Source organism: Hyla sarda, chromosome 1 (genome assembly GCF_029499605.1).
Source record: "Hyla sarda isolate aHylSar1 chromosome 1, aHylSar1.hap1, whole genome shotgun sequence".
Taxonomy (NCBI): Eukaryota; Metazoa; Chordata; class Amphibia; order Anura; family Hylidae; genus Hyla; species Hyla sarda.
Window position 1 is genome coordinate 13,371,616 of NC_079189.1, and position 12,781 is coordinate 13,384,396.

The window sequence follows — 12,781 nt, forward strand, 5'->3', positions numbered from 1 at the left end:
TGGATTCTGTGGCCTCCTTTATTTAACCTGTTGGGGACAGAGGGCATACCTGTATGGCCTTCGCTCACTCCCTTTCTATAACAAGGGGCCACGCCATGGCTAATAGTGCGTGGCACTGATCACGGTGCCGTGCAATATTAATCCTTTAGACGCGGCGTTATGATTATGATTTTTAGGATTATGATTTTTAAAAGGTAAGGAGAAAAAAAACGAAAGTGCAAAAACAGAAAAACCCTCTGTCCCCAAGGGGTTAAGAAAGTAAACTAATACAGGTTAGCTCAGGAGGCTGTTCGGGATCGCCACGATGAAATGGCGGTCTCCTGAACAACTGTAGGACAGCAGGAGGGTCCCTACCTTCCTTCTAGCTGTCCGATCACCGAATGACTGCTCAGTGCCTGGGATCCAGGCACGAGCATTCAAGCGGCAGAATCATTGATCAATGGTTTCCTATGAGAAACCATTGATCAATGTAAAAGATCAGTGTGTGGTGTTATAGGTCCATATGGGAGCTATAGCATTGCAAGAAAAAAGGGGGAAAAAAAGGGAATAAAGATAATTTAACCCCTTCCCTAATAAAAGTTTGAATCACCCCCCTTTTCCCATTAAAAACAAAACTGTGTAAATAAAAATAAACATGTGATATCACCGCGTGCAGAAATGTCCGAATTATAAAAATATATAATTAATTAAACCGCATGGTCAATGGCATGCGTGCAAAAAAATTCCAAAGTCCAAAATAGCGTATTTTTGGTCACTTTTTATATCATGAAAAAATGGATAAAAAGCAATCAAAAAGTCCAATCAATACAAAAATGGTACCGCTAAAAACTTTAAATCAAGGCGCAAAAATAAGCCCTCATACCGCCCCATACATGGACAATAAAAACTTTAAAGGGCCAGAAGATGACAATTTTAAATGTATACATTGTTTTCCAGAAGTACAACAAAATCTAACCTATATAAGTAGGGGATCATTTTAATTGTATGGACCTACAGAATAAACATGAGGTGTCATTTTTACCGACAAATGTACTGGGTAGAAACGGAAGCCCCCAAAATTTACAAAATTGAGTTTTTTCTTCTATTTTGTCTCACAATGATTGTTTTTCCGTTTCGCTGTAAATTTTTGGTTTAAAATGATTGATGTCATTACAAAGCAGAATTGGTGGCACAAAATCGTATGGATTTTAGGTGCAAAATTGAAAGGGTTATGATTTTTAAAAGGTAAGGAGGAAAAAACGAAAGTGCAAAAACAGAAAAACCCTCCATCCCCAAGGGGTTAAGGATACTTTGTCGGCATTGTATAAAGTTTCAGAGACTTTGGGGTCCCAAAATATTTTTGGGAGACAAGTTGAAGTTTTCATTGGTACCATTCTGAGGTGTGACACTTGGATTCTTTTTATTCTACTTTTAATGAGGTGGTATGACTAAAAACAAAATCAATTCCATGGTTGTTTTTTAGTCATTTTTTTAACATTGATTTTTTAACATTGATTTTCATGTGGTGTAAATGACATGTTAACTCTGCCTATTGGTACGATTATGGCGATAACAAATTTATATCGTTTTTAAAATGGTTTATTACAATTATACCATCAATTTTTTTCTTTAAGTTGCCAAATTCTGAGGGTTGTAACATTTTTATTTTTTCACTGATGAAGCTTTATGGGTCTTTAATTTTTCGGGATTAGTTGACGTTTAAGGAGTGGGGTGCTGGCTTTATTAGCTCCATAACCATCACTGCAAGGAAAGAACCATTCACTGTGATATACAGATATTAACTTCCTAACATTTTTCTTATGACAAAATATATTCTTAAATGTGCAAGATAACAAGAGTAGAAAAAAAATTATGTGATTCTCTGTCGAGAGATACGTATCCGGTATGTGTCTATGTGGGGCCACATAGTGGTTGTGATTAAATTGCACCGGTTTTGCTAACACTTCTTCATACTGTGTTTAACATGTGTCTTGAGAAATTGCAATCCTTATCAAAATTTAAGAAAAGATAAGAGTGGTACTCCCATGATCTCAAGAACAGGGTCCCAAGTCTCTCTTTGGAGTGATATAGTGGTCCTTCACTTTCTATGGGACTGCTAAAGATAGCCACGTAGACTTAGGACCTCTGTTTTTGAGAACCCAGGGGGTCCCAGTATTGAATCTCAATAACCATACACTTATCTCTTATTCTATAAGTAACATGGAAAGCTCATGAAGAACATGAAGACTGTATGTTTTATTAATTTAACATATATGTGTGTATATATATATATATATATATATATATATATATATATATATATATATTATATTTCCAGGAACCAGAAGGTTTCTGTTCTAAAAAGTGTCTTCCAGGAACTCACCAACAATCCGTAGGAAGCTATCACAGATGCTGCTATGACTGTATTCCATGTTCAGAAGGACATATATCCAATATATCTGGTAAATCTACTACTTGAAACTTTTATTGTGTTAATATTTAAACTGTCCCCAAAAGGTCTGGGTTAATCTAACTGCATTTTTTATTTAATTTACGCTTCTTTCATTTTTCAGAGGCCTTTTCAAAAAGTTTAAGAAGTGATCTGATTGGTTGCTGTGGGCAACTCAAAACAAAAACAAATGCACCAGCTCACCTTGTATAAATCTGTAGAAGACACCTCCGTAGCAGGGAGCACAGGGTAATAAAGCTGAGCCACATCCTCAGTCCAGGCAAGGGAAAAATGAAGGTAGTAGTCCAACTCCACAAAAAATGGTTAAAAGTCCGAAACTCCATATTAAAAACTCATGGTACAACAAAAACAGACACAAATAAATGCTCAAGTGAGTTAAAACCCTCACACGCCAACACGTTTCAATCACTATGGATCTTAAAGGGGTACTCTGCTAGCCAGGATTTGGAAGAAAATGCTCGTGAGTTTATAGCCCCGCCCCTCATGATGTCACGCTCCGCCCCCTCAATGCAAGTCAATGGGAGGGGGCGTGACGGCTGCGGCCGTCAACCCTTTCGTGTCCATGATTTGGTGGTACGGCCAATATATATATATTGATGACCTCCTCCAGGTGTGGTCTGGGTCTAAGGAACAGGCAGACAATTTTTTGGAGTACATCAACCAAAATGATTTGAATCTGAGATTTACCTTGGAATGTGGGACAAGAGATTCATTTTCTAGATGTGCAGGTATCTGGCAATGTGTTTAATAGTAAGGTTGACACCCACCTGTATCATAGGCCCACATCGGGCAACAGTATTCTGAGTGCATCTAGCTGCCACCCGCTATATGTGATCCAAAATCTCCCGGTTGGGGAGTTCATACGTGCTAAACATGGCATCTTTCAATGACCGACAATTAAAGAATACATGCGCCAATATTAATACCAGAATGTCGGCAAAGGAGTACTCTAAACCTATGTTAACCAGAGCACGTAAAATATCCGAGTCTAGATCGTATACATCATTGTTGAGTTCTGATAGTGAATGTAAAACTGATTCTACCTCTTATAGCACTGAATTTTACCAGATCAAGTCTATAATTCTGAATCACCTACCTGTGCTTTTTGAAAAGGAAGTACTGAGAGATGTGTTGAAAAATGGAGTGAACGTTGTAGCTAAGAGGGGACGGTCTTTACATAATTTATTGTCAACGAGCATTTTTTTTTTTAAAAGCAACTATGATACATCATGGCTGTACACAAAGGGATGTTACAAGTATTCGAAGAGTAGTTGTAATCTTCGTAAGTTCATCACGAAAACAGATACATTCAAATCTACAACTATGGGCAACTCAGTAATGTTTCATCTGGACAGGTTTTGATAAATCTCCCCCATAATTCTAAGATTTCACCAGGAAAGGGGCAAGTAGTCATTGGGGAAGTCCAACCCAATAACCCTGAGTAACATGTTACTCTCTATCTGTGCATAGGGAGAAATGTGTCACTCAGGCTCAGTGGGGCGGATAGCAGATCTGGGGACCACTTCCCATGACTACTTGCTATGTTTCTGGTGGCTTTTAAAACTAGGATTTCTCTTAAATGTCCTAGCATTTCAGAGTAATTATTGGTGTGTCTGGATCGTTCTCCAGTTCTGGACATTATAAAATGACAAATCCCCTTCAAATGGGTATTTCCAGCTCAGATACCTCTAACGTATCCACACATCCAGTAGTCACTTGTTAATCATATCCATACCTTCTGTTTGGCTTTCATCATCATCCTTCCTTTCATCTTTATTCTGAAGCTTAAATCTTCTAGGTTTAGACTTTCCTTAGTTCTTTAGCTTGAACATGGAGTGTGTTGGGCTATTGCCAAAATGTGAAATATCCTTTTTTTTGAAAATGTAAAAGGTTCACCATAGTTAAACGTCAAAAAAGTTTCTTTATAAAAACCTGTCTGAGGCAGACTGTGCAAGAAAAAGGACTATCGGCGGGTCGTAGATAAGCAAGAGACCTACGGCCACCATTTTAACACGTTGAACCCCCACAATTGCTCTGCAGACAAACCACCGGCACCTGTCATTTTATCCTTCAAATGGATACGATGACGGCATCTTAAGAGTTAATGACAGACATCAGTGTTACGCCGAGCGCTCCGGGTCCCCGCTCCTCCCCGGAGCGCTCACAGCGTTCTCCCATTCGCAGCGCCCCGGTCAGACCTGCTGACTGGGTGCGCTGCGATAATGTTCCCAGCCGGGATGCGATTCGCGATGCGGGACGCACCCGCTCGCGATGCGCATCCCGACCCGCTTACCAGACTCGTTCCCCGTCTGTGCTGTCCCGGCGCGCGGCCCCGCTCCCTAGGGCGCGCGCGCGCCGGGTCTTTGCGATTTAAAGGGCCGGTGCGCCATGGGTTTTAATCAGTACCTTCACCTGTGCACTTCCCTATTTATACCTTACTTCCCCTGCACTCCCTTGCCGGATCTTGTTGCCATTGTGCCAGTGAAAGCGTTTCCTTGTGTGTTCCTAGCCTGTGTTCCAGACCTCCTGCCATTGCCCCTGACTACGATCCTTGCTGCCTGCCCTGACCTTCTGCTACGTCCGACCTTGCTTTTGTCTACTTCCTTGTACCGCGCTTATCTCAGCAGTCAGAGAGGTTGAGCCGTTGCCGGTGGATACGACCTGGTTGCTACCGCCGCTGCAAGACCATCCCGCTTTGCGGCGGTAGCACTGGTGAAAACCAGTAGCAACTTAGAACAGGTCCCCCGACACGGTCCACTACTACCCTCTCTGGCACAGAGGATCCACCTCCAGCCAGCCGAATCGTGACAGTAGATCCGTCCATGGATCCCGCTGAGGTCCCGCTGCCAGTTGTCGCTGACCTCACCACGGTGGTCACCCAGCAGTCGCAACAGATAGCGCAACAAGGCCACCAGCTGTCTCAACTGACCGTGATGCTACAGCAGCTTCTACCACAGCTTCAGCAACCATCTCCTCCGCCAGCTCCTGCACCTTCTCCGCAGCGAGTGGCCGCATCCAGCCTCTGTTTATCATTGCCGGACAAATTTGATGGGGACTCTAAATTTTGCCGTGGTTTTCTTTTACAATGTTCCCTGCATTTGGAGATGATGTCGGACCAGTTTCCAACTGAAAGGTCAAAGGTGGCTTTCGTAGTCAGCCTTCTGTCTGGGAAAGCCCTGTCATGGGCCACACCGCTCTGGGACGGCAATGATCCTGTCACTGCCTCTGTACACTCTTTCTTCACGGAGATTTGAAGTGTCTTCGAGGAACCAGCCCGAGCCTCTTCTGCCGAGACTGCCCTGCTGAACCTGGTCCAGGGTAATTCTTCTGTTGGCGAGTATGCCATCCAATTCCGTATTCTCGCCTCCGAATTGTCCTGGAATAACGAGGCCCTCTGCGCGACCTTTAAAAAAGGCCTATCCAGTAACATCAAAGATGTGCTGGCCGCACGAGAAATCCCTGCTAACCTGCATGAACTTATTCATCTTGCCACCCGCATTGACATGAGTTTTTCCAAAAGGCGTCAGGAGCTCCACCAGGATATGTACTTTGTTAGCACGAGGCGGTTTCTCTCCCCGGCTCCTCTCTCCTCTGGTCCACTGCAATCCGTTCCTGTGCCTTCCGCCCTGGAGGCTATGCAAGTTGACCGGTCTCGCTTGACACCTCAAGAGAGGACACGACGACGCATGGAGAACCTTTGCCTGTACTGTGTCAGTACCGAACATTTCTTGAAGGATTGTCCTATCCGACCTCCACGTCAGGAAAGACGCACTCCGACTCCGCACAAAGGTGAGACAGCTCTTGATGTGAACTCTGCTTCTCCACGTCTTACTGTGCCTGTGCGGATTTCTTCTTCTACCTTCTCCTTCTCAGCCGTGGCCTTCTTGGATTCCAGGTCTGCAGGAAATTTTATTTTGGCCTCTTTCATCAACAGGTTCAACATCCCGGTGACCAGTCTCACCAGACCCCTCTACATCGCCTCTGTTAATAATGAAAGATTGGACTGTACTGTGCGTTACCGCACGGAACCCCTATTAATGTGCATTGGACCCCATCACGAAAAGATTGAATTTCTGGTCCTCTCTAACTGCACTTCGGAAATTCTTCTTGGACTACCGTGGCTTCAACGCCATTCCCCAACCCTTGATTGGACCACCGGGGAGATCAAGAACTGGGGTACTACTTGCCACAAGAACTGTCTTAAGCCTGCTCCCTGTACTGCCAGTCAAGACCCTGTGGCTCCTCCGATACCTGGTCTCCCCAAGGCCTATCTGGACTATGCTGATGTTTTTTGCAAAAAACAAGCAGAGACTTTGCCTCCTCACAGGCCTTATGACTGTCCTATTGACCTCCTCCCTGGTACTACTCCACCCCGGGGCAGAATCTATCCTCTGTCTGCTCTGGAAACACAAGCCATGTCGGAGTACATCCAAGAGAATTTAAAAAAGGGGTTTATCCGCAAGTCTTTCTCCCCTGCCGGAGCTGGATTTTTCTTTGTTTCCAAAAAAGACGGCTCCTTACGTCCTTGCATTGATTACCGCGGACTTAATAAAATCACTGTAAAAAAACGCTATCCCCTACCTCTTATCTCGGAACTCTTTGACCGCCTACGAGGCGCCCACATCTTTACCAAGCTGGACTTAAGAGGTGCATATAATCTCATCCGCATCAGGGAGGGGGACGGTGGAAGACCGCGATTAACACCAGAGATGGACACTTTGAATATCTGGTTATGCCCTTTGGGCTTTGCAAGGCCCCTGCCGTCTTCCAAGACTTTGTAAATGACATTTTTCGTGATCTTCTATATACCTGTGATGTGGTTTACCTAGACGATATTTAGATTTTTTCTGCTAACCTAGAAGAACACCGCCGGCATGTCCGCATGGTTCTTCAGAGACTTCGGGACAATCAATTATAGGCAAAAATGGAAAAATGTCTCTTTGAATGTCAATCTCTTCCCTTCCTAGGATACTTAGTCTCTGGCCAGGGACTCCAAATGGACCCAGACAAACTATCAGCCGTATTGGATTGGCCCTGCCCCTCCGGACTCCGTGCTATCCAACGTTTTTTGGGGTTTGCCAATTATTACAGACAATTTATTCCGCATTTTTCCACTATTGTGGCCCCTATCGTGGCCCTAACCAAGAAAAACGCCAACCCTAAGTCCTGGCCTCCTCAAGCGGAAGATGCATTCAATCATCTCAAAACTGCCTTTTCTTCTGCTTCCGTACTCTCCAGACCTGATCCATCTAGGCCCTTCTCACTGGAGGTAGACGCCTCCTCGGTGGGAGCTGGAGCAGTACTCCTACAGAAAAATTCTTCCGGACATGCTGTTACTTGTGGTTTCTTTTCTAGGACCTTCTCTCCGGTGGAGAAAAACTACTCCATTGGTGATCGAGAACTACTGGCCATAAAATTGGCGCATGAAAAATGGAGGCACCTGCTGGAGGGATCCAAATATCCAGTTATTATATACACTGATCACAAGAATCTCTCTTATCTTCAGTCTGCCCAACGGCTGAACCCTCGCCAGGCTAGGTGGTCGTTGTTCTTTGCCCGTTTTAACTTTGAAATTCATTTTCGCCCTGCTGACAAGAACATTAGGGCTGACGCCCTCTCTCGTTCATCGGATGCCTCTGAAGTGGAAGCTTCCCCGCAACACATTATTCCTCCGGACTGTCTGATCTCCACTTCTCCAGCCTCCATCAGACAAACTCCTCGAGGGAAGTCCTTCGTCTCTCCATGCCAGCGCCTCAGGATTCTCAAGTGGGGACACTCCTCACACCTCGCAGGCCATGCTGGCATCAAAAAATCCATCCAGCTCATCTCTCAATTTTATTGGTGGCCTACCCTGGAAGCTGATGTTGTTGATTTCGTGCGGGCTTGTACAGTCTGTGCCCGGGACAAGACCCCTCGCCAGAAGCCTGCTGGTCTCCTCCATCCTCTGGCTGTTCCTGAGCGACCATGGTCTCAAATTGGTATGGACTTTATTACTGACTTACCTTTATCCCATGGCAACACAGTTATTTGGGTGGTCGTTGATCGATTCTCCCAGATGGCACATTTTATCCCTCTTCCAGGTCTTCCTTCTGCACCTCAGTTGGCGAAACAATTTTTTATACACATTTTTCGCCTTCACGTGTTGCCCACGCATATTGTCTCGGATAGAGGCGTTCAATTTGAGTCTAAATTCTGGAGGCCCCTCTGTAAGCAGCTCAAGATCAAATTAAACTTCTCTTCTTCTTATCATCCCCAATCCAATGGGCAAGTAGAAAGAATTAATCAGGTCCTGGGTGACTATTTGCGACATTTTGTTTCCTCCCGCCAGGATGACTGGGTCGATCTTCTACCATGGGCCGAATTCTCGTACAATTTCAGAGTCTCTGAGTCTTCCGCTAAATCCCCATTTTTTGTGGTGTACGGCCGTCATCCTCTTCCCCCCCTTCCCACTCCCATGCCTTCTGGTTTGCCAGCTGTTGATGAGGTGACTCGGGACTTCTCCACCATCTGGAAAGAGACTCAAAATTCTCTCCTACAGGCCTCATCCCGGATGAAGAAACATGCCGATAGAAAAAGAAGAATTCCCCCCCATTTTTTCTCCCGGAGACAAAGTATGGCTCTCCGCCAAGTATGTCCGCTTTCGTGTCCCCAGTTATAAACTGGGACCACGTTATCTTGGTCCTTTCAAAATCAAGTGCCAAATCAACCCTGTCTCTTACAAACTACTTCTTCCTCCTTCTCTCCGTATTCCCAATGCTTTCCATGTCTCTCTCCTTAAACCACTCATCCTTAACCGCTTCTCTCCCAAGGTTGTTGCTCCCACTCCTGTTTCCGGGTCCTCTGACATCTTTTCGGTGAAATTCTGGCATCCAAGATGGTCAGAGGTAAAAAAAATAATTTCTTGTTGATTGGGAGAATTGCGGCCAGGAGGAGAGGTCATGTGAACCCGAGGACAACATCCTTGACAAGAACCTTATCCTCAAATTCTCAAGTACCAAAAAGAGGGGGAGACCCAAGGGGGGGGATACTGTTACGCCGAGCGCTCCGGGTCCCCGCTCCTCCCTGGAGCGCTCACAGCGTTCTCCCATTCGCAGTGCCCCGGTCAGACCTGCTGACCGGGTGCGCTGCGATAATGTTCCCAGCCGGGATGCAATTCGCGATGCGGGACGCGCCCGCTCGCGATGCGCATCCTGACCCGCTTACCAGACTCGTTCCCCGTCTGTGCTTTCCCGGCACGCGTGGCCCCGCTCCCTAGGGAGCGCGCGCGCCGGGTCTTTGTGCGGGTCCGCATGGGTTTTAATCAGTACCTTCACCTGTGCGCTTCCCTATTTATACCTCACTTCCCCTGCATTCCCTTGCCGGATCTTGTTGCCATTGTGCCAGTGAAAGCGTTTCCTTGTGTGTTCCTAGCCTGTGTTCCAGACCTCCTGCCGTTGCCCCTGACTACGATCCTTGCTGCCTGCCCTGACCTTCTGCTACGTCCGACCTTGCTTTTGTCTACTCCCTTGTACCGCGCTTATCTCAGCAGTCAGAGAGGTTTAGCCGTTGCCGGTGGATACGACCTGGTTGCTACCGCCGCTGCTAGACCATCCCGCTTTGCGACGGGCTCTGGTGAAAACCAGTAGCAACTTAGAACCGGTCCACCGACACGGTCCACGCCTATCCCTCTCTGGCACAGAGGATCCACCTCCAGCCAGCCGAATCGTGACAATCAGTGTTATCACTAATATCTGTCATTAGTGGTGAGTACTGCTTATACTAGTAGGCACTGGGGACAGGTTACCATTGCTCAATATGTTGCAGTCCATGCTCTTCCTCGCTTCCTTGTTCTTGCTGTTTCTGGCTTTTTCTGCAGAATTATGCAGGCATTCCCCTTTTGCTTCCCATATCCCTGTGTTGCTTGTTGTTCCCGGATCTGGCCATAGTGTTCGTAGGCACTCCCTCAGTACCAATGCACACCCAAACCTGCCCTCTTTCTATCACCATTATGAACCACATATATCAGAAAGCTAAATATAATCACAAAAGAAAAACAGATCCGGCACAGTCCTGTATACCTGACAGTTTAAATTCTCTTAGTGCATAGCTTGGAATAGCAGGTGTCTGCTCTCCTAAGGGTGGTGCTCTACGCTGAAAGTATGTGCATAATTAATGTCCATGAAAGAAAGAGTAGCGGAGCAACTCACCTGGTGCTGGCGGAGTCAGTTCAGACAATGGACATCGCGGTCAGGGGAAGAGGCAGTGGGAGGCGAAATATTTTACGGGGGAAGTCACACAGCTGGACACAGCTGTATGGACTGATTGCAGGGGCCTGACGAAGCACCAATAGGTGCGATACTGCTGTGGCCCGATGTCTAACTTCCCCCCGTAACATCTTCCGCCTCCCACTGCCTCTTCACATGACCGCGATATCCATTGTCTGAATTGACTCCGCCAGCACCGGGTGAGTTGCTCCCCTACTCTTTCTTTCATGGGCATATATCAGAGAGCATCTCTGTCACCTTGTTGCTTGAGCAATAATACTAGTGATCTAGTGTCCAGAAAAGGTTTTCTTGTATTTTACTGCATCTACTGCATCCAATTATGCTGCCTGTCCAGACCTGTTTATCTGTCTCTGACCATAAAATAATTTCATGTGTTCCTGACTTCCAGGCTTTGCATGAAGTACACTTCTTCCTCCTACACCGTGGATGTTTACTCGAAGTAACCAATACAAGTCATAGGCAGTACAACTTTTCTGTGTTACTAGTTCAGTTAGATTGTGTTTGCCTATAATTATAATTAAAAAAGTATCAGACTGTATTTAATAGCAATCAATTTAGAAATCCTGGCAATTCTAAAGGGTTCACTTACTTTTTCTTGCAGCTGTAGGTGTTATTGTGTCTACATATTTTTAGCCATTTTGTGTAATTTACATCTCTAATAGACAGAAAAACCTTACACATTTTAATTGCTAATACTTTTTTTTCCAGATAGTGAGAACTGCAACAAATGTCCCAATGATCAATGGCCAAATGAGGAAAAGGATGAATGTATACCAAAAATAATAGAATTTCTATCATTTGAGCAGGACACCATGGCTATAATTTGTCCCTCCATTTCTGGACTATTTCTTATCATAACCGTCTTTGTATCAGGGATTTTCATCTCATTCTTGAACTCTGCCATAGTAAAAGCCAATAATCGGAACATCAGCTTCATTCTTCTTCTATCCCTGAAGCTGAGTTTATTCGGTGTGTTCCTGTTCATTGGTCGTCCAGATGATATAACCTGCATGTTACGACAAATCTCCACCGGAGTCACCTTCACTGTTGCGGTGTCTTCTATCCTGGCCAAGACCATTATGGTTTCCATCGCTTTCAAAGCCACCAGACCTGGAAGCTCCTGGAGGAAATGGATGGGGGTAACACTGCCCAATTCTGTAGTATTGATCTGCTCCCTTGTTCAGGTTCTGAATGGAATTATTTGGTTGTCGGTTTCTCCTCCATTTCAGGAGCAGGACATTGATTCTTATCCTGGAAAGATCATCGTTCAGTGTAATGAAGGTTCTGTGGTGGCTTTTTATTTCATGTTGGGTTATTTGGGGTTTCTGGCAGCGGTGAGTTTTGTTTTGGCCTTTATGGTGAGGACATTACCTGATATCTATAATGAAGCCAAGTACATCACCTTCAGCATGCTACTGTTCTGCAGTGTGTGGATCTGTGCCATCCCAGCGTATCTGAGCAGTAAGGGGAAGAACATGGTCATGATGGAGATATTTGCTATATTGGCTTCCGAGATTGGAATTTTAAGCTGTATATTTTTTCCCAAATGTTATTATATTATTATGAGGCCGGATATAAACAGAAGAAGGCAGTTCCTAGGGAAATCCTAGTTGGTGGAAAACGTTTATTTTTATGAACTGGTGCCAGAAAGTTAAACAGATTTGTAAATTAATAAATAAATGTAAATTAGGGCTCAGGGTTTAGGACAAATTGGACAAGATATATGGTATATTAAAATATATTTATTAAGGTAATAATAATGTTAATAATAAAATAGGATAGTGGCTTCTGCGTCTCACAGGGCCCTTGTGAAGGCGCAGCACCAGCTATTAATACTTGAGATGTTTCACAAGGTATAATATAAATGCGTAAAAATGTATAAAAATATATAAAAAATCATATTAAAATAAAATATAATAAGACCACCATATAATTATAATAAAGTCTCTGATTTAAAGATAGACTGTACAAGGAGGGATGTCTATGTAGGAGAGTACAAGTCCATCCACAGTTATCACTTCTCTCCTCTCTCCAACTTCCAGTTCAATGACCGTAGCCAGTAGCAACC

General features: G+C 44.7%; 1 protein-coding gene across 3 annotated transcripts in view; it reads left to right on the top strand.

The window, feature by feature from the left end:
• LOC130311545 (vomeronasal type-2 receptor 26-like) overlaps positions 1-12,361 on the top strand; it is a 95,767-nt gene extending 83,406 nt beyond the window's left edge. For all 3 annotated transcript variants that reach the window (XM_056552523.1, XM_056552503.1, XM_056552491.1), the window contains one exon: positions 11,422-12,361. In XM_056552523.1, the coding sequence (XP_056408498.1) occupies positions 11,526-12,323 (798 nt within the window). In that variant the 5' untranslated portion in view covers positions 11,422-11,525 and the 3' untranslated portion in view covers positions 12,324-12,361. The remainder of the gene's footprint in view (positions 1-11,421) is intronic.
• Positions 12,362-12,781: the final 420 nt, after the last annotated feature.